The sequence below is a fragment of the Chrysemys picta genome, chromosome 1 (genome assembly GCF_011386835.1).
Source record: "Chrysemys picta bellii isolate R12L10 chromosome 1, ASM1138683v2, whole genome shotgun sequence".
In the NCBI taxonomy this organism is placed as follows: domain Eukaryota; kingdom Metazoa; phylum Chordata; order Testudines; family Emydidae; genus Chrysemys; species Chrysemys picta.
The window spans coordinates 149,821,473-149,843,711 of NC_088791.1; the positions used below are offsets into that span (position 1 = coordinate 149,821,473).

The 22,239-nt window shown below is 44.2% G+C and overlaps 1 protein-coding gene across 4 annotated transcripts in view; it reads right to left on the reverse strand.

Moving 5' to 3' along the window:
- Nucleotides 1–4,032: 4,032 nt before the first annotated feature.
- Nucleotides 4,033–22,239, reverse strand: part of ATP1A1 (ATPase Na+/K+ transporting subunit alpha 1) — a 30,635-nt gene continuing 12,428 nt past the window's right edge. For 3 of the 4 annotated variants that reach the window (XM_005292679.4, XM_065587032.1, XM_065587036.1), the window contains 18 exons: nt 21,993–22,127; nt 21,658–21,775; nt 20,143–20,411; nt 19,340–19,538; nt 17,565–17,674; nt 16,329–16,463; nt 15,608–15,800; nt 14,878–15,053; nt 13,869–14,005; nt 10,995–11,145; nt 10,090–10,258; nt 8,977–9,131; nt 8,469–8,592; nt 7,473–7,618; nt 7,206–7,336; nt 6,629–6,730; nt 5,348–5,439; nt 4,033–4,358 (listed from right to left, as the gene is read on the reverse strand). In XM_005292679.4, the coding sequence (XP_005292736.1) occupies nt 4,330–4,358; nt 5,348–5,439; nt 6,629–6,730; nt 7,206–7,336; nt 7,473–7,618; nt 8,469–8,592; nt 8,977–9,131; nt 10,090–10,258; nt 10,995–11,145; nt 13,869–14,005; nt 14,878–15,053; nt 15,608–15,800; nt 16,329–16,463; nt 17,565–17,674; nt 19,340–19,538; nt 20,143–20,411; nt 21,658–21,775; nt 21,993–22,127 (2,571 nt within the window). In that variant the 3' untranslated portion in view covers nt 4,033–4,329. Of the gene's footprint in view, nt 4,359–5,347; nt 5,440–6,628; nt 6,731–7,205; nt 7,337–7,472; nt 7,619–8,468; nt 8,593–8,976; nt 9,132–10,089; nt 10,296–10,994; nt 11,146–13,868; nt 14,006–14,877; nt 15,054–15,607; nt 15,801–16,328; nt 16,464–17,564; nt 17,675–19,339; nt 19,539–20,142; nt 20,412–21,657; nt 21,776–21,992; nt 22,128–22,239 lie in introns of those variants that run through there. The other variant, XM_042852509.2, reaches the window with a different exon arrangement.

Here is a 22,239-nt window from a genome sequence, read left to right on the forward strand (position 1 = left end):
GTGTGGTTACAATCTATGTACCTTCTCCAGCAGTGGGGCGGAGGGGAATGTTAATGACCTTCCTCCATCATCAGCCTTTGAAGCCCTCTGAACTAGTATACACCTAGCTCTCCAAATGAGATTCTCCAGAGACCAACAGCCATAGAAAAGTATTTTTGATCATAAAACACCTGAGTTTAGGTGACTCAGGGCCTTTTTCCTGATCCAGCAAACAGATTAGACACTCTGGTCCACAGTGGGCCCCAATCCTGGGGGGGATTATTGGAAGGACTTGATCTACTGAGGTCTCATAAGACTGGGTGCTTGTTCTGGGCAGAAGCTGTGATGGACTTGTGACCACTCAGAAACCCCTAGGGTAGTATGATCTCTGGTAAGCTTATTAGTACTCATGCAGGGTCTCTTATTGTTTTAATACATTTTTCTCCATAATGCTTACCATCTTAAGACTAAAGCAGATTTATATAGGAAGTGCTGTATTGTAAATCACTGTGGTATCCATCTCTGAAGAAAGAACAGGAGTACTCGTGGCACCTTAGAGACTAACAAATTTATTTGAGCATAAGCTTTCGTGGGCTACAGCCCACTTCATCGGATCCGAAAAGCTTATGCTCAAATAAATTTGTTAGTCTCTAAGGTGCCACAAGTACTCCTGTTCTTTTTGCGGATAGACTGACACAGCTGCTACTCTGAAACCCGTCTCTGAAGAGAAAGCCAGCAGGGCCGTTTAGGCAGAACGGCTGCTGGAAATACACCAGGAAGGCAGGGAACCGTGCAGACCAGAAATACCTTGGTCAGAAGAGAAAGATGTGCATCGTCACCAAGAAACGCAATAGGTGGGGAGCTGGAAGTGGAGGGTGGGTGCCCTTGCTGAACCACTGAGGGGGAATACAGGTGCAGCTGCCCTGAACTCTGACAACCAGAAGCTCTTTTAATCGTCAGGTGGGGGAGAGATCACATCCTTTCCTCACTGATGCAGTGCTCATCACTCCCCCACTTTTGCAACCTTTTCTACAAGGTTGTCATTGCAATGTGCTCTGCCTGGAGTCAAGCTTCAAGTAGTTGGCTAGTGAGACTGTGACCACACAAGTGCTAGTACAATAATCCTTGGCACCATGCACTGGCTGCCAATTAACTTTCAGGGTAAACTCAAGACATGGGGTTACTAAACACAAAGCTCTAAACAGCCTAAGCCACAGTCAAATCAGAGATTCTTTGCCTGTTAGCCTGTGTTTAGATGGAGAAAGATGTGGCTCCATCCTAGCAGTGGAGCTTGCTGGAGCTGGGTGATTGGGCCCTACATTGTGGATTTCAAAGCCTGAATGACAATGCAGCAGACACAGAAACAACATGTTTAGAAAACTCAAGCTTCAGCCAGCCGGGAAATCCAAAGTTTAAGTTTTAATTAAAATCTAGACACTGGAAAGCAAGGACATATCTAAAATAACCTGACCTCTGCCTTACCACCACTGCCAACTTCTCATGTGCTATCACTCCTCACCTTTGTAAGATAGTGTTATTGAAGTAAAGATTTTGCTTACACACATTTTGTTATTTCTGTAGGAGCTTGAAGAATCCACACACTGGATACCCTGACCTAAACACACAAAAGATTTACACAGATTGCAGGTGCTGTCCAGTGTTAGCATAGCACACCAGATTTACAGACATCCCCAAGGAGTATAATTTTTTTGCCATCACATTGCCTTGTACTCTCATCTTGCGAGTCCTGTAATACAGCAGTCTGGGCACAGATCTGCACCATCCATGTTTGGAGGCACATACGTATCTGATCAGAACAATGAAGATCTACCTGTTGTCTCCACTATAGATATTTTGGATTCACAAGTGGCTAAGCACATATGCCCTGCAGGTATCATGGGAGTTAGCAATGTAAATGCAAGTGGAATAGTGAGTGCATACCATGGTATTTCTAACTACTAAGCAGAAGCGAGTTTACTAGGATGTGCTCTTCATTTTGGGAAGGGACACTGATACAGTGAACTTGCTTGTTAGTATTTTCTAAGCTTCTGGTTATTCCCAGAGATGAGATCAGAGTTAAAGCTAACAATGCACTTCCACACTTTCAATCTTCAGTCTTTCCAACACTGGGGGGAAGGGGGTTTGTATGAGTTTCATTAAAAAATAATAATCCACACACACCATTCTTAAATTTCAGTGCCATGTGCACTCAGCATTCACTTCATTTAAGGATTAGCATTAAAAGTTTAAGCATTGTTCAGACTGGAATTCTGAGGCATTTGCAAAGCCACCCCAGAAGTCCTTGATGCTACTCTTCCCTGGGGGGCTTCTTTCCTACTCTGCTTAGCTTCCCCTCCCCCACATTCTTTAACCCCTGCTCTCTACAACTCCCAGCCCCATTCCCCCCCAACCAAACAACCCACCACTCCTCCATACATGCAAAGCCATGGCTACCTTCACCAGTTCACTCCAACTGAATCAAGTACATTAAATATTGGTTATTTCTACTTCAGATTCAACTTCAGAATTGTTTTCTCTTTAAATATGGACTCTGTCTCGGGTGTAGCTAGCAGCTCAGCATTGTTTATAAATACCAGGAAATTTCAGTACAGGGGCCATTAAAAAGCTGAACAGGAAAAATCCTGGGATCCAAGATCCTGAAGTAGTTCCTTCCCTCCACAAAGGAAGGAGGAAGCCCCGTTTAGGTCATTTAACGCTGATGTGGCTGGGTATGATCTCCCCTCATTCCCTCAGATGCAGAGATAAGGCTCTAGGAAGTTACCTTGGTAAGATACTTTGCAATTCTCTGCCACCTTTCATTTGAAGGGTTTGTCCCTTTTTTAAAGATGAGCAGTAGGCAGTGAAATGGTTACACAGCAAGTCATGCCTAGAACCCAGATCCCTCCTCTCCTCCATGGGCAGTTTTCCTTCCAGTTCTTAGTGCACTGTACAGAGGTCCATGTTGAACTCCTCAGTCATGAGCACTGACCTTCAGCAGACCCTCCCCTGCCCCATGAAGCATTTTTCTGGACTTCTAAGGAGGCTCTCAAGAGGCTGACAGTCTGGAAGCAGCAGCTTGCAGTGACTGGATAAGGCTGTTTGAATTCTAGCGAGGAGAGTGGGGAGCACATTGGGCAATTAGCAGAAACAAACCAGGAAGGAAGAAGTCAAGAGGAACAATTCCCCTTAGGGATTTTGTTTTGGGGTTGGGAGGATGGGGGGGAGGGGGAAGAGGAGAAGAAAGTGGCTGCCCCATAGGGACATTACACATGCAGCTTTATCTCCATCACGGTTTCATACAAATTGCTCAGTGCTTGTCAAGCTTAAGGAACTATATTCCATTGTGATAGGGCTGAAATGCAGGTTCATGTGCATGAACTGTAGGTTTCCCCATTTCTCTTAATGAACCTTCTCCATGCGCCATAAATCCACAACTTCCACTCTTAAGTACCAAGGCTTGTGCATTAACACATCATTACAGGAAGAGTCCTAGGGATGAATTCATTACCAAGGTCAGCCAGCATCAGCTGGTGAATCAAAACAAGATGCCAATGTTCCTGGCTGCAGTAAAGAGGGGTTTAGAATGGTATAAAAATGCAGAAAATCTCTGCAGTCCTTCCCCAGTCCCTTCCACAAGATGTGGTGGCTTGGCAGGGTGATGTCTCTGCTGTCACTAAGCTTGAACAGGGAGGAGACAAAAGGCTTCATTCATAGTCTCAATGAGAAAAAGCAACCATGAAAGCTGCTCCAATTAGATTGGGAGAGGGAAAGAAGGAAGATGTAATGTGCATTTTTGATCTAGGGGATCCCCAAAGAGTTTCATGAACCACATAACAAACCTAACACTTATAGAGCAGAATTTAAAATGTGGTGGCAACAGGTGCCAGCATAGAACTGATCCAGTAGAGAAGTTGAGTTGCTTGGATCATCGTGAAGCACAACGTATCAGGAGCTAGTGTCTGCACCTCCATGGGTTTTGAACACTCTTATCCATACATTGCTCTGATACAAGCACTATTTGATACAGCATATGTACAATACACACAAGAAGCATCCTGTTATAATCCATCTTTATTTGTAAAAATCCAAATATTAAAATCTTAACATTTCTCTCCTTTTAAAAAACAAAAAGGCACATAAAAAACTACTCCCATCTTTCATCGCCGTAGACTGATATGTCAAAGAAACTCCCTTCCCCCTTTCTCCGCCAGTCCACGTTTCTTCGGGTTCACTTCATTCTTCATTTCGTTCTTTTCAGGGCACAATTCTGCATTCAAATGCTGAAAGTACACATACACAGGGGAGGTGGAGGGCTGTGCTGTGCACGGACTGTGGTTTTGCAGTTGAATTTTAGTAGTATGTTTCCTTTTCCACCCAACCTACAAAAAGAGAGAAAGAAAGAACAAACTAAGTCAATCTCATGAAGCCGTTTATACATAGGGTGACCAGATGTCCTGATTTTATAGGGACAGTCCCGATTTTTGGGTCTTTTTCTTATATGGGCTCCTATTACACCCTCCCGCTCCCCTGTCCCGATTTTTTACATTTGCTGTCTGGTCGCCGTAGCTTAGCTTGTCCATTAAACGTCTGAACTCTTAGGTGGAGTAGCACAAATGAATGTCAATGCAAGATTAAGTGACCTTGCTGTAATGGAAAGTCTTTCAAAATACTTGATGACTTGCAATTTTCAAACTGCTCTGACTTCCCTGAGCTAGACAAACATGAACCATTATTTTCTAGTACAGTGTGTAAATACTTCCAGGGAAAGGAAAGAGATTGGGGAGGAAGTATTTCGTAATCTGAGCATATTAAGAACTCAGATGTTAGAGAGATTAAGGCCACAGTAGCAAATCTTCAGGGTAGTTCTTCCCTCCCCCGCCTTGCAGATTACTGCCCTTCGTGCTGTTCAGCTAGAACAGGATTTGGGGGGGGGGGGGCAGTGGCAAGAGGGGGAACAAAATACCGAATCAGAACCTTATTTGTTAGTGATGACACCAGAACAGTGATAAGGGGCAAATTTAGATTAACTTTGCCCATTCCTATGGCACGTTCACACACAGGAAGAACTGGGCTTAAAGACCAAGTATCACTATTCAATTGGTATTGTCCCTAATTTGAGTTTAAATCACATTTTATAATTACTACAATCTCATTTTAAAGAAATGAAGTGACAGTGCAACTCCAAAATGTCAACCCCTATAAGCAATGGGATATATGTGAAATGGCAACTGGGGATTCCCTCTCCTCCTCTCCAGCATTGCAATGTTGTGCCCTGATGCCCAGAGACTAAGAACACACTGCTCAACAGGGCTGAGATTTTTACTGCATATGTAACAGTGCTCAGTACACTGGAACCATATATTCTTACCTCCAGGGCTCCGTCTGATGATTAGTTTTCGGACCTCATCATACACGAAGATAAGGAGAGAGTATGGGAAGGCACAGAACCACCAGCTTGGTCTGTTTCGGGGAAACAGACATGAGTAAGAATACAGACAGTACATTGCAGAAAGATTCATTAACTGGCATTTGGCAGCAGATCTTCGCATTTATGCTACGAATTGTGTAGATCACTGAATGGAGGCAAGTCCAGACCTGCCAATACAGTAACTTCTGCAAGGGGCTCTGCTGAACCAAGAATCACCAGGGCCAAGAATCACCACTGAGTTTTCCCACAGGAAACTAATCTGATTCCAGATAAAGATTCCAACAAAGGCGTGCCACTGCACCTTTGTCCCGTTTAGTATTAGCTCCTCCCACCCCCAGCACTCTGATCTAGGAAGATTTCCTTCCAAGCACAGGTAACCTTTGAACCTTCTGAATCCAAACTATCACAGCACAAGCCACTCACACAGGAGACTATCATATCTAGGAGCTGCAGAAGTGGCACTGGTGCCTCAGCATCACACTGGGTGACACTGTACAGCTGGGAATGCCAGCTTTTGTAGATTTAAAAGTCCCAGTAATTTTCTCATTGAGACTACATGGGGTAATTGTAAGTGGTTGTTTAGTTTTGGATAAATTCAACTTCATTCTGCTGCTAAATTCCCCATTCTGGTTTCAATCAGGATATTTTCCACTTCCTGCCTTGAAGAGTTGTTGTGCAATATTAAACAGATGCCACAACCCACTGCAGCAGAGGACTGCACTTCAGCAACTGGGGAAGGGAGGCCTACAGACTGACAAGTCACCTATAGTATCTTTCATCTGAGGATCTCAAGGCACTATTCCCCTTCCTGCACATAAATAAGCTCTATTAGTGTAACTGCAGGCACCCTAGGGAGTTGTGCTGCTTAACTACACTGGCATAGGTGAAGTGGTACAACTTATGTTTAGACAAGCCCTGTGCTTTGAAGAGATTTCATCATCATAGTCACCTGCCAAGGTGAGGGGGGTGGGGGAGAGGAGAGAGAGAGAGAGAGAGAGAGATGGATGGATTTCTGGTGGGCAATGTAAGCTAAGCAGAGACTACCAGTGGGTGACTTAAGAGGTCATTCTCCAGGCTCGATTCAGTGAAGAGTTCCAAAGCTACATTTTATAAGCTACTCAAACTCTTGGAGAGTCAATTTATGCAATCACATCTTAGCAATGTTTGTTCTGTTGCAACTGTTGGGGAGTAACTGAGCTGAAATATCAAGACATGACTTACTTCAGTGGATACATCCTTAAGGCAACATCCATGCCAGGACAATAAGAGAGGAAGGCAGCCAGGGCAGTCTCCTCAAAGAGACCAAATATTAAGATCTTGTTCCTAGGAAAGACAGAAAAATTAGTGCCAAGGCATCTTCCTCATCAAACACGCAGATTTTCACTGGGGAATCTGATTCGCTAGGATATTCTTTGTACAAAACAGTTATGGAATTAAACCCTCTTTATTTCACCCTTATCTTCGCATGGCCTTCACAACGCAGTCAATATTTGAGAATGAGTTATCTTCAGATGTTCTTACAGCCAAGGATCAGAGACAGTCAGTTGTCCACCTAGTCATATTCTGTCTGATCACAGAGAACAGTGGATTGCTCAGAAGCCATAAGCCTCTCTACTTGACCCATTAATGCACCTAATCAGCACTATGCCACTATTAATGCACCTTATTTAATTGTTTTGCGCTTGCTGAGATAGGCCCAACATTATACTGAAGAGACAGTGAAGACTATTGCCACTGCCTGCCAGCTGCAGCAGCATATGGACTCCTCCTTAAAACCTTTCCATCCCACACCACTTACTTCATCCCTTGCTGGAAGACTGAATTCCTTCTGGTCTTACAGATGACCAAGTCTGCCCACTGCACCACCACAATGCTGACAAAGAAGGCTGTGTGGCAAGTGAACTCCACAATTTTCCTCTGTTCGTAGGTCTGGAAATGAGGAGGAAGAGTGTTAGTTCTCATACATTCACCTTCTCCATTCCAAGTGCAGATCTACTTGTATCCCAATGCAGGATATGCACATTAGTAATCTGGCTTGTAGCCCTCACGCTGTGCTCAAACTTACCCACTGCTGCCCATAGCTGTCCTCCACATCATTCACCCACCGGTCATCCCATTTCACTCTGATCCCTATCAAGGAGGAGGGCAAGAACCCATTCTCTGCTAGGATTACAAAGTACGTGAAGAAGCCTCCGAGGGCCTGGATCATACCTGATTGGATTAGAAAGTGACAGATAAAGCTATGCAATCTGTGAAACATGGTCATCACAGACAAGTGATTTGCTAGACAGGAGTTGTTTCTTACACGGAAGCTCCAGGCACATTAAGTCCCTCTTTTCTCATTTACTGGACCCCTAACTACAGGAAATTTGCATTTCTGCAGCTATAACATTCTGTTCCTTTGACCACCATCCAACATCTGTTCTTTCCCCCTCCCAAAGGAAAATTTCCCCAATTTTGTACAGTTACCCATGTTCCATACTTTACTGTAAAGGCCTGAAACTCTGGATCAGGGACACAGGATGAAAACACTCATTTTAAGCTTCATTCCATGTTCCCCACAAACAGCTACATTAATGAAGCTTCAAGGTCTGCTGCAATTAACCACCCTGTGAACTGTGGCATATTTTTGTACTTCCTTTCATCAAGCCTCTAATGATGATGTGTGTACAGGGCTATACTGGAGAGAATCTTTTACTTCTAATTAAACTAACAATGGGATCTATGTTCCTCCAAACAAGTCTGAACCCAAGGAGAACTAGTTGGCCGCCAGCTACTTTGCAGTGCTGTGTAATTAAATAAAATTACTGTGAAAGTGATTCAGTGGATGAAGTAAGCTGCCCAAGCCACCACTATGTGCAGTTGCCTGAAGTTCTCTTAAAAGCCTGAATTTCTGGCTTCCCAAATACAATATGGCCTATGGGGCCAAAAGCCTGTACCCTACAGAAACCTGATAGCAGCTACTGCCCTAGACTGATTGCACAATCCCCCTTGAGGCCAAGCCAGCCCCCCCATCAGTGCCAAGCACAGTCCCAAAGGATGAAGCGAAGCAGCAGCTTACCAATCTGCCCGTAGGCCATACTGATCAGTCTCTCGTTCACTAGCTTGTCCGTTTTGGGGTTTCTGGGCTGTCTCTTCATGATATCGCTCTCAGCTTGCTCATATGCCAAGGAGATAGCAGGAACCTTTGGGGTGGAGGACAAGAGTTGGCATACTTGGGAGCTTTGAAAACAACATGCTTTTCTATTTTCAAAAAGGAGTGGGCGGCTTCCCCTCTGTCCCATTATAGTGACTAAGAAACGTACAGGCCTGTTGCCAAATAATGAAGTTAGACTGAGGGCCTATATGTAGTACCTTGCCCTTATATTGGCCCTGAGAGAGGAGCAAAACACTCTAAGCCATCAAGCTTTGATTCTCAGGAGACAGGTAAACTGGGCTATGGAAAGAGTATCTACTGACCAGCTTTGTTACAGGGCTAAGAAACAAGCTGGTTCCATATTCTCTTGAATCTGAAGTTCTTTAGGGCTATGTCGAACCCATATGTGCCCCTGGTATTCTAAGGTACTTACCATGTCAGTGCCCAAGTCAATGCAGAGAATAGTGACTGTTCCCAGGGGCAGGGGGATGTTAGCGATGATGAAGATTAGGAAAGGTGTGATCTCGGGGATGTTACTGGTCAAGGTGTAAGCAATGGACTTCTTCAGATTATCAAAGATCAGACGACCTAGGAAGGAACAAATACAGATTCTTTACTACCACATGGCAGCCAGGCGGCTTACAGAAAGCTTTATTCCTAAAGCTAACACACTGGTGCTTGAAAGCCTAAACACACTAGTTTTCCTTCTATGCAGAGCTTCTATCACAAGCAGAACTGCAGTGCAGTGGAAGTTCGGGTATTCTATTCAAGTCATCACGAAGGCAGTATCACTATCTCAGCTCACCACCAGCAGGTTTCCTTTCTCCATATTCAGTGGAACCATCTTATTTTCAAGTTCACTGGGGGAGTTCAGACATAACTGTTCCTGTGAGTTCCCACTTCCAACTGCCAATGCCCTCTCAAAACCCAACACCTTTCAGTCATCGCAAGCAGCTGTGGCTGGGGATTCAACAGCAGGCATGGGGAGAGGGAAGCTCTATGGTTGGGCTACCTTCCATTTCACTTCTGCTGGAGGTGAACAGCCAGATCAAAATTAGGATCCTTACTTCCACAGCTACCAACACATATTAGAGAACAAAAGTGGGATAATAAGTTAACTAACTTCAGACAAGGCCCGGAAGTCTACACTGCAATAAAGAGGTCCTGAGTCCCGCAAGCCCGAGCTAGCTGGCACAAGCAAGCCACAGTTTTTTCTTTGCTGCGTAGGCCATACCCTTAGTAACCCTAACTGTAGCTCAGAAAGCCCTACCTTACAACAGGCTTCAGGCCTAACCCTAGCCTTGGAATCCCTTCACTTAGTAGCCAAGGGAGCCCTTAACCCAGATTAAGTACAGATCCTAATGACTTTTTGCGGGGGTAGAATTTCCTGCTTGGGTAGGTTTTGTAAGACTTAACTTGGGTTTAGAATTCACTTTCACAGTAAAGGGAAGTCTTTCAGAGATCTAGTTTATCCCACAGGGTATCGCCAAGTAAGTGGCTACACTTAGTGTGCTAATTGAAGTTCAACAGGGGCTTGGAAACTCACCTTCCTCTACACCAGTTACAATGGAGGCAAAGTTGTCATCCAGGAGAATCATGTCAGCTGCCTGTTTAGAGACGTCAGAGCCAGCAATACCCATGGCAACACCAATGTCTGCTTTCTTCAGAGCTGGGGAGTCATTCACACCATCACCAGTAACAGCTACAATGGCTCCCTATGCACAGAGAAAGAGAAAGGGAAGATTTCGGTTCCTACAATAGGAACGTTCAAACTTGTAACATTCCCTTGAGAGTGTCCCAATCTTCCACAGGTATTACCGTTAACCCTTCCCCAACCCTGATCAGCTATTTTTCTGAACGGGACGACGTAGCTGGAAACAGCTCTTTTAGTGCTATGTTTGGGACCCGATCAAGGTTGTAGGTGACCAGTGAAGGATCTTTGAAAAGACAGCCTGTGTCTTCTTTGAAGTACAGAAAGCTGGTATGCCTCTCTGCAGTCAGTCAGGAATTTCATATCTGGACTTGCTGCTTTCTCTGGAGAACACATTTGGTCTTAGGGTGGTGTGGTTGTAAAGTCTCCCCCCTCCAAAGTGTTTAGACCTTAAACCTAACTTCAGCAACTACTTTTCCCCTTGCAGATCTTCAGGGCCATGCATCACTGCAGGCCTCATATTTGAAAATATATATCGTACACCTTTCCTCATAGTGTCCATATTCACATATAAAGTCTATACTGACTACCTAGCTGTGGCTCAGACCAGCATCACAAGATGCTTTTGCAGCCATTGCCGTTACTATAAAGAAAACCTTGAACAACTGGGCAGACATACCCCAGAGTGGTGAGAGATGTCTAGGCCATGCTGTTGCTCTTGAACATGCTGCATACTTGAGCTGGTAGCTTAAAGCGAATACTTTTATGGATGATCAAATAGCTTAGCACTCTCTCATTACCTGTCGCTGGCAACCTTCCACAATTATAAGCTTCTGCTGAGGAGATGTCCTGGCAAACACAATTTCCGTATGATGAGTCAGAATGTCATCTAGCTGTTCACTGGTCATGTCCTTCAGATCTGTGCCATGGACAACACAGGCCTTGGCATCCCTAGGATTTAACAAAAACACTCACACACCTTCCATTAACCCACAACTCTTATACACACTACAAAAGGGAAGTTGCAGCTTTTAATATACTTAAAAGTACTGCCTTCAAGGAGGAGATTCCAAATTTTATAATGTTTGGGGCGTCCTATCTTGTCTGACCAACTCTTACCGTAGGAGAGGGAAGAAAGACTGTTCCTGTGTTCTTCTACGGTCAGCGTTCCCTCTAATTTTTCCCACCCATGTGCAGAATGTATTTTGTTATGTGCACCAATATGGAGGTGACACATCATTTTCATATTGGTGCACATAAAATTAATGTGGTGGGGGTGGGGCCGAGGGGTTTGGAGTGTGGGCTGGGACAGAGAGTTGGGGTGCAGGGGTGTGAGGGCGCCAACTGGGGGTGCGGGCTCTGGGGTGGGGCCGGGGATGAGGAGTTTGGGGTGCAGGAGGGTGCTCCAGGGCTACGGCAGGGAGAGGGAGAGAGAGGACTCTCCCCCCACAGCAGCACCTGGCTGGGGGGGGGGGGGGGGGGGGGAGGAAGCGGCGCCTCTCCCTGCTACGGCAGCTCTGGGGCTGGGGCTGCAGGAAAGGCACCCCTCTCCCGGCAGGTCCAGGCCCCGCGGGGTAGGGGCACTCCGACCATGACAGAGCTGGGCTAGGTTGATGCTGGGGGAGGGGCACCCCTACCCCAGCAGGTCCCTGGGTGGGTTCCCTGAGCACCTGTGTGGCACTAAGAAGGCAGCTGCACAGCTTACAGGAAACCTAGCCTACCATTACAAAATAGTCTAACAAACACAGCTCATGTTATGTTCTAATATTTTAGATTTTCTTACCCACGTAAGGTGTATATTCATGCCAGACTACATTAGACCACCAGCTCTTATGTAGTCCAGCATCCCACCCATTACCAGCCAAATGGATAATACAAGTAGCTAATGATGCTACATTGTACATAAGGGGAAATTACTTTCTGACCTCACTGCCAGCCACAAAGACCCCCAAACATGTGGTCCAGTTATTCTACTTAGCCTGTATGAGCACATAACGAGTGTTATGAAGTTACCCTCTCAAAAATCTAACCACAATATTTCATCTTCCTCAGCAATTCATTCCACGGGCCATCTATTCACAGTTCACAAGTGCTCTGTGGAGATTCTCCAAGCAAAACAAAGGCTTGGTCAGGCTAAACAATGCAGGCAGCCCAGTAACCCTATAAGCAGCCAGCTAATGAATAGGTGAATTTGCCTGATAAATATTTCAAATGTTGGGCTCTCAGGTAGTGAGGGCGCCATGTATTAACCAGTGAGGGGAAGTGAAGTCCTGAAGAGAACCTAAGTAATCTGTCCATAGGACTGTTCTCATTTTGGAAATCTATCTACCCTACTTTGGTGCTATGGACCTTAAGATCAGTTTTGAATGCTATCCCCAGAGCTCCTCAGTTCCTCTGCCCACCCAAAAAATTCAGATTTGGAACTCTTGAGGGAACAGGGTATTGTTTTGCCTTCTGAGAATCTTAACCACCTGGTTTGATTTTAAATTTAAAATATTTATCTTTGGAGTTGAACGAGAGGTCAAATTTTAAGAGAGAGTTCCAGTTACGTTTCCTTACATTACAAGTAAGGAACCTTACACTCAGAATAACTATTTATCCTGTTTGAATTTTTGCAGGCCACTCAGCTTAGATAGTTAAAACAGCCTAGTCATTTTCACTTTTCATTTGAGTTCTTCCATGAACCTTTAATCAATGTTTCAGTGTCTTGGGCCTCAAAGGGGGCTTTTAGTCCAGTTTTGACATGTAACTTATTTATAATTAAGCTTTTCTTTAATGACGCTTGGCAGGATTCAATTATTTTTATAATTTCAACTGGTGACTGATTTTTTTTATACATAAAAAAATCTTTATATCTACTTAAATTTTCACAGTTATGGGAAATTATGGGGAAGGATCCGACAATTTAATGACAGTAGGCGTTGACATTCAAAAAGTTAAAACTATAATCAGTAAGACACAAACATCAGATATAAAAATTTACAAAATACTGTTAAAACAAACTTAGTTCTCAAGCAGTGCTTTTCTTACTTTGCTTATCTCAAAATTTCAATTACTGATGGATTTTTTTTCATCAGTTTGTGCATGTACAGTGATAACGTTTTCTGGTATTTACCAATAAAACAATCTAATCCTTCCAAGCCTAACAATATTGTTATATTATAAAGAAGTTTAGTCCAGTTTTCACCCAAAACTTATTTAAAGCACACCTTTAAGTACTCAAGCCACTGAAACATGTATTTAATGTTAAGATTAATCAATCTTCAATGGCGATTTGGTCAGTTGTTCATCTGCTAAATTCCCAGTTAATAATTCCACAATCTCCACTCAGGACACAGTTACCAGTGCTGGCAGCTATGAAATCAGGAAGGTGTGTCCTGCTTTTGGTTTATGCTCACTAACGTAATCCAAACAAGCTTTTCAGGTTTTGCGTCAAAGCTATTTGCCCTTATGTAAAAATCTAGTAGTTACTAGAACATTTTGGAGTCAAGTGAACATTTCACTGGGCATGTGACAAGTGCCAAGGAAACACCATGTGCAGCGTTAGACATGTTAACTTCTAGTCTCAGATAAAATAAAGCGAAGAAGGGATTGTGCAGGGGAGACATGAGAGGCAGTCTTTATTTTAAGACAGCCTTTTTCTTTCTATCTACAATGTTTTTTCTGTTCAGTACCTGGGGTTGACCTGGCTGACTGGGATATTCAGACGAGCAGCAATATCCTCTACTGTTTCATTGCCCTCAGAGATGATGCCGACACCCTTGGCAATAGCTTTGGCTGTGATTGGATGGTCTCCTGTAACCATGATAACCTGCAATGCAAATATCAGACATTGTGAAAGCCTAACCCATCCTGTCAAGCAGCGCTCTGTGAAAGAGAGACAGAGTGCGTACTGAAGGAGTGTTAACATTTCCTTTTGTTGTCCCAACTAAATTGTGGTAAAGATTAAGTCTTATTTCCAGAGTTGCTCTGTTCTTGTTGAACCCCGCCATGTCAATTCAGACTGCGAGAGAGTCAACAAGGTGACGTCCGTGAAGCAAATGTGAGCTCAGCCAGATATTTAATAGCCATTGCATTACAACTGGCCCATTTGCTGGGGATCTCAGGAGGCCAACAAGATATGAACAGGACATAGAAATAGAGCTCCCCATCCCCAGGTGGTTCCCCCGAGGAAGGAAAGAGAGACCAGTGTGGGGAAGCTTGCAATTCCTGGTCAGGAAGAAGACTTCCATCTATGGGGCTGTCAGCAATACTTTTAGACCAGCTCGGGTTAAGAGACAGGAGAGAACCAACAGAATATTAGGCCCACTTTTGTCTGACTCAGACCAGTTCAGCCATTGGTACGAGGAATTTGGACTCTCCATCAAAAAATTTTTTTTCAGTCCGCTATTTGATTAGCATGGACCCTGCATTACTCCGTTAGGTTAAATGGCAAACTTCCAAAGCATTAAGTGTCTTAGCCTTTAAGAATGGCATCAGAGCGAACTGGGCCCAGGGAAGTATTCACTACTAGCTACAAATCTCCAGTCTCAGGCACATGCAGTACACGTGTACCCACATTTGGAACACACAAGGATCAGCACTCGAAGGAGAACCTAGTTTCTTCCAGGGCTGAATACTGGGCTCACTCATTTCATTTGTATTTTAGCTTATGCCATCACACACACTTAAAAAGAGAGATACCTTGATTCCAGCACTTCTGCATTTCCCAACAGCATCTGGCACAGCAGCACGAGGAGGGTCAATCATAGAAATCAACCCAACAAAGCAGAGGTTTTCTACAGGAAAGTTGATGTCATCTGTGTCAAACTGGAAGCCTTCTGGGAACTTATCATCTGGCAGAGCCAAGTGGCAAAAGCCTGCAGCAAGTCAATAACGATGATTAGTTTGTGCCCCTAAGCAGGCAAGTTTAGTGGTGAATTCACTTATTGTGAATAACAGTGGTGAGGAGCTCTAAGTTAGTGCCAGGTCTTCTGCTCAGGAGCCCAGTCAATGTTATTCAAAGTAAGCATCACTCCTGCTGGCTTAAAAGTTTTCCTAGACTAGTGGCTAGTTGCCAATGCCAGGTGACCAAGCACTACTTAGTTTACATGAAATGGAGCAATTTTTAATATAATGCAGCCCATGGAAATGATAGGTTCCGGCATGCATTGATTCATTTTGATCCAAGCAGTCCAGATACCCAGTATGATGGGACCCCAAAACGTCCATGTAGGCTGCACCCAATATTAGAACAAGTGCATAACCCTCCCAAGGGAGAGATTCTTTTCAGATAAATGCTGAAGTGCCCTGTAAGTTAGAGACCGTTGCACTGCCAGAACAGAACACAACGCCCTGTACTTAATCCATGCTTCTGTGGCATTATGTGTGGAGCCCAAGCCACTGGTAGTGCACTATGACTGCATTTCCTTACCTAGTACTCTCTCCCCAAGGCCGCCCAATTCAAGGTAGGCATTTTGAAAAGCATCTTTTGCCTCCTCATCCAGCGGCTGTTCTTTTCCATGGATCAAAATGGAGCTGCAGCGGTCCAGGATTCTCTCCGGGGCTCCCTTCATCACCAGCAGGTAGCGAGACTCTGATGGATTGGCATTCATATGGATAGACAGCTAGGTTGTAAGAGAAGAGCTTTTACAGCTTTATATATGTACAGCATGAGATTAATGGGATTGCTCCCATTAAAAATGCCACACAGAATGGTTAGTTTCTACAGTGATTTGGAAGAGTTGCATAGGCAGAAAGTGCTTAACACTCATTCCAAGTATTCAATAGTGAATTGGAGAATTAAGGAAGATCCCTTTAAAGTACTCTGGAAACACAGGAATTCTGGCAAGTCCTCTCCCACAACCTTGGTTATATGTGGGTGTCGAGAACTCTCTAGTGTGTTTCATTTATTTTAAAAGATCACATTTGCAATTTGGTTAGTTCCCCAGACTGAACCTCTCCTAGTCTCCCATCACAACACTGAGATACATAACAAAACAAAAAAATAAAACCCTATTTGCAGCCAATGCAATCCCATTGCAGACAGTGCTGCATGTTATACAGGGATGATCTAGCCCCTGAGGCACTTTGTATAAACTAACATATAGGGGCTGGGAACCCTTCTTCCTCAGGAGGGTCTTGCTCCCTTTTACCTGGTATTTGTTGGTAGAGTTGAATGGTATTTCCACTACTTTGGCATTCCTTTCTCTCATCTCTTTGACAGAACCACAGCACACTTCAATACATTTTAGAAGTGCAGATTCAGACGCATCACCTGCAACTGCCCTCTGTTAAAATAAAAAAAAGTTTCACACATTGTAAACTTGCATGCGTTCACTCTTTCAGTGAAGAGACAAAGCATCTCAAACAAGGCTGAAGCCAAAGTCAAGCAGACCTCTAGAGTGTGGAGAAAGTTATGTAACCAACAGGACAATCTAAGAAGAGTTGTGGCAGGCAGGTATTACAGTAATAAGAAATTACTTTTTAACGGCTTCAAGTCATGAACGAAGAGATGCAAGAATCAGGATTACAATAGGTATAAGATTGCATGGTAGCTGATTGATATTAAAAACAGATAGAGGATTTATAGTCACAGAACCAGTATTGCTGAATAGTCAAGACAGTTATTCTGTCCTACATGGCTTCTTCTACACTGTTATCAAGCATAGTATCTAAGCACCTTCCAGTAATGCATTAAGTGACATAATTAACATGTCGAAGCACTGCTTTTGTATCCAGCGTTTACTTGTGCAGACATTAGACTAGGCTGGATCTTAGCATTTCTCCTCCACAATTATCGCCATGTGGCATTTGCTTTAGTTACCTACAGTTATGTCAGAAGGTCAGATAAGATTAGGCACAAGTGTACTGTGAAGTTAATGAAAGATCCTATGACACCTGCTCATTCTGCTCCTATGCCCACCACTGCCAGTTTCTTTAAAGCGAAGTATACTTTTATGGAACCCACTCCCCACGTACTATGCGGGAATAACCAAAAGAGGAGAGAAAAAAAATGCACCAAGCTGTGTAGGAAACCTTGCTCTGGCACATTCCCAGCCCGACGTGTTCTACTCCCTTAACCTGCAGACGTGAGGGGTCAGCCGAAGGCAAAGATCATGCTGCAGGAGCCATACATCTCAGAACCACCTCCCACTCCTGCCAGAAGCACAGAAAGGGAAATTGTTTCTCCAGCTTTCCTCTATGGGTCTGTTCACAGGAAAAGCCAGGAATGCCAGCTGGCCTTCCCTCCCTACATGTCCACTGCAATCCCGGGACTGGCAGGCATGTGACAGACAGGGCATATGTTACTGCACTGCCTTCACCAGTCTAGACAAATCAGAGCAAAAACGGTTGTCAGGATAGTTTAGAATGCCTTTAACTGAACTCACCTTGAGAATAGGTACATTTTCTTGATTAGCCTGGAACACAGCACGATTGCAGAGACCTGCAACTCTGGACAGAGCAACCCAGGTAAGAGAACTCTTGTCAAAGGAGGCACCTGGAAGCAGGGGAAGAAGGGAAATGTTATGGTGCCAAATAGATATGGGAAAAGGCTTCATTCAGCTCAGCGTAAAGCAGGCCTGCACAACATGAGGCCTGGGGGCCGCATGCGGCCCGCGTGGGCTCATTGTGCAGCCCGCGGGGGGTGAGTAGGTGGGCTCACTGTGTGGCCCGCAGCAGAAGGAGGGTTTGTTTCTGTAGGGCAGGCGGCGCTGGGGGGAGGGGTTGTTTCAGGGGGGCTTGGTGGCATTTGGGGGAGTGTTTCAGCGGCGCTGGGGGGTTGTTTCTGTGGGGCAGGGGGTGTTGTGTTTTGGGGGGCTGCGCGGTGCTGGGGGGGTGGGGGAGGGAGGGGTTTCCAGCAGGGCCGGGAGGTTTCGGCCCTCAGCTGTTTTCTTTGTAGTAATATGGCCCTTGCTGCTTTACGAGTTGTGCAGGCCTGGTGTAAAGTCTCAGTCTTTTCTACCTCAGACTATAAGAAAGCTCATATTTGTCCTACTGGGTGTTTTGCATCTGCTTCTTTTCCCCTAAATTTTAGTCACTCGTTACTCTGGGGAGCAGGTGGTGAGTAGGGAAAGGCCTGGGGATTAACAGAGTAGCTAAATATTTTAAGAATAGGCTTCTGTAGTCTAGATTCTATAGACTACTAAGTTAAGTTTTCAGTAGTAGCAAGGGTCAGACTGACTTCCTTTCATAGATCGGGACCCTAGGAATCAGAATTCCTGGGTTCCACTCCCGCTCTCCCACTCATTGTTAGGGAAGTCCTGGCCTCACTGTGCCCAGTCTGCAAAATTAATTTAATGGTCAACCCTGTGATAGAACTTAAAGGCCTCATCCACTCCATTTACCCCATGTTTATTGTTGAGGAGCTTCAAATGACAAGAATTGAACATGGTTTCCCTGGAAAGAGTAAACCAGGCAAAAGCCTTTTAAAAAGTCATTTGCTAGTTGGGAGGGACACGACTATTAAGCCTCAAAGATTTTTCTTCATTGAATAAACACTGGTTTATTCCTACTATCGTCAGCCCAAATGTTTATACTGCACTTTGTGTGCTTCCAATAATGCTTTGTATTTATATAGCTTGATACTTTGCACTGTATTAAAGATGGTTGAAGTACTAGTGTAGACTAGACACAGCCACTTTCAAAACTGGATCAGACCAGCACGATCAGACCTAGGGAAAAATCAAGTCTTCCTCACCAGTGCAAGTGCACCTGATAACTAAAACAACATTTTCTAGTTTAGAAAAAATTAGACAGTGGCAGAGCTAGGACTGAAACTCATGATTTACAGGCACTTTACATAATAGGCTTGTAAGATTCTACTTTGAGTGGTGATAAGACTTTGATATCTTGCCAAACGATAACATCAAGATCCTAGATCAAATCCAAAACCTGATTTGGAACTAGGGGAAGTGATCTTTCCAATGCTCACTGTCTAGGAGTTATCGGTTCAATGAGATATACATTCAGGATAAAAGCGGAAGTTAGCATGGGGCCATATATCAATAATTTATATTGACTAACCAGGAACTGTAGCAGACAAGTTCTAAATCCTTCCAACTCTGCACTCCAGACACCGAAGTCTTTTTACACTATCTGTAAACTAAGACACCTCTAGCACAACATGCTAATTAGAAACTTCAATTGAGAGAACTTTTCTTACCGCTCTGGTTCTCTGTGGTGTCAGCCTCATGAATCTGATTGTCAAACCACATGTGGGCAACTGTCATGCGGTTCTGAGTCAGGGTGCCAGTTTTGTCGGAGCAGATGGTGGATGTGGAGCCCAGGGTTTCCACGGCTTCCAAGTTCTTCACCAGACAATTCTTACGAGCCATACGCTTGGCCGTTAGTGTCAAACACACCTGGGAGAGGAAGTGAGAAAGATGGAAGAATCAGACAGGTGCTTGTACACTAATTTAGTTCTACATAGCCCATAACTGGCACTAGAGTGCAGTAATTTTGCGTTTAGAAGCTGCAGTTACCACTCCCTCACAAGAGTTTTACTTAAACACAACCCCCCGCACCACACACACTATTTTGAAGTAAAGAGGTTAAATGTCACCACATTGGATAGTCTCCTGCTTATCACTGTATCAGAAAGGGAACTGCATTTACAGTCCTGACCTTTTGACTAAAGAGAGTTGTTAATAGTCTTGCAATATGAAACTTATTTTATGATTTAGTAATTTGGGGCCCCATCTACACTAGCTGAAGAGTTTCAAAAATGTGGTTAATTTTGCAAAGGGTTCAAATGTAGTTTGGATGAGTTGGTACTAGGCAGAAACATGGGATTGTTTCTCAGACTAAATTAATCACTATCACAGGTTGGCCCCACCCACACAGACCAAGAAGACTGTTCAGCAATGAGAATACCCTTTGCTATGCTACGGTTTGCCTTCAAGTACAATCTGAGAAAGATTAAGCGCAACTGATTTCAAACCATCTTGATATTCCCCACCAGCTCACCGTGACAGTAGCAAGCAGACCCTCAGGAACGTTGGCAACAATGATTCCAATGAGGAAGATGACTGCCTCCAGCCAGGTGTACTCAAGGATCAATGAGAGGATGAAGAAACTGACTCCCAGGAACACAGCCACTCCAGTGATGATGTGGATAAAGTGCTCGATCTCAGTTGCAATGGGAGTTTTCCCCCCTTCCAGTCCAGATGCGAGAGTGGCAATACGGCCCATCACAGTATTATCGCCAATGTTAACGACAACACCACGGGCAGTGCCTGGAAGTGAGAGATAACAGGCTTTAACAGAGTACTCACTGATGCCAAACACAGAAAGCTACTTCGCTCTGGTTTGAGTTTGGAGGTGCTTAATCAGATCTCCATACATTTATTTAAAACAACCGTGTTTGTTCACACCACAATAGCCTTTACGCCCTCATCCACATCAAGCCCACTTGAGGAGGAATCTCTAACCCAGCCCCAGAGCAGGAATTCTTGTGTAAATAAAACCACCACTGCCATGCAGCCTTCCTGCACACCTCCTCCCTTGGATTCCAATTAGGGAACAAGGACCCGCTGCATGGCAGTGCACCCACAGGGTTTTTAAGAGGGCAGATAGCTTTCCGACAAAGGGATGACGAAAGCCAGGCACAAGATGACATAAGCAGGCACAGACTTGCTTGCTTATTACGGCAGAAGAAGGGAATCTCTTCCAAATGCCAGTCCCTATTTTGGGGCCTGTCCCTCTGGTACAACATAACAAGTGTCAACCAGCTACGAAGTACAACATTTCTGCTCCAACACTGTACTGACAGAGTGATCTAGGCATATTATGCATGTTGCCATAAAGGTATATACATGCATATCTGAGGGCAGAACTGAGCCCCACATGTTTACCAAAAACGACACTACTTTTTATTTGTAAATCCTCATTGCACTTTATCTGGTTACATCGGGACATGTCTGTCACTCAAATGACAAAGGGAGGGGCTAATTTATACAATAGCCACGGAGTCTGCTGAAGAATTCTGCAGGAGGAATACTAGTTCTGTTTGAGGGGCACTGGAATTCTAAATTCTCTAAAGCAGCTGCGTTATTTTCAAACACAACACCGGTGTCTGAATATTATATTACAGTGCCCCAGACCTCAATTTGGCCTTTGGGTGAGAACAATGCCAGGGGAGCTGTACAAACCCATGTTCCTTTTCCTTTTTAAAGATTTGAAATAGTTTAATTAATAGAAGTCGAGTAAAGCAACATCTTGGAGGAAACCAGAAACTCAAAGCTAACATTGCTGCAGAAGCTTACTGTCTAACTACACACTGTCAATTTCCTATCAGAAACAGCCTCTCTCAGGGGCTATACCCTGGTTGTTTGCATGGGAGTTGGAAGTGGAGTCCATGTGCTTCCAACTACTTAAAGTTACACATTAAACATTTATACTGCCATAGCAGTTTCTTGATTTAATGTTTTAACCCCCCGTGTTACATTAGTGCACATTTTATGGAGTATTAAAGCCACTTACCTTCTACACAGTTGGTGGAAAAGAAAGCAATGTTCCTGGTCTCCAGTGGGTTCTCGTTCGTGAAATCTGGAGACCTGGTCTGAGGCTCTGACTCACCAGTGAGTGAGGAGTTATCCACCTGCATGGAAGATAGATCACACTGTTTCTTGCACAAGCGGACAAATACACAGGCAGGAAAAGAAATTTAAGGGGAACACACTGGAATTCTAGGGCACTTCTATATTATCATCAAAAAAACTAACATCCCATAAATTCAGCATTGAATTTAGCTAGTTAGAAAAGTGACTCCCTTAGTATGGAATAGGGTTTTCAGAGACATTTGAAAATGTACCCACCTTACAGCCATGAGCACTTATGATACGAAGATCAGCTGGAATTCTGTCTCCTCCTTTCACCTCCACTAGATCTCCAACTACAACACCTTCAGCATTTATGCTCAGCTTCTCACCATTTCTGATCACAAGGGCTTGCTATAAGAGTCAAGGAATACACTACTTTAAATATAATTCAGAAAAGGCTTCAAGGGGCCAGGGGTCTTTCCTCTCATGGTGGTAAGTCAACTTATTTACCTCATATGGGAAT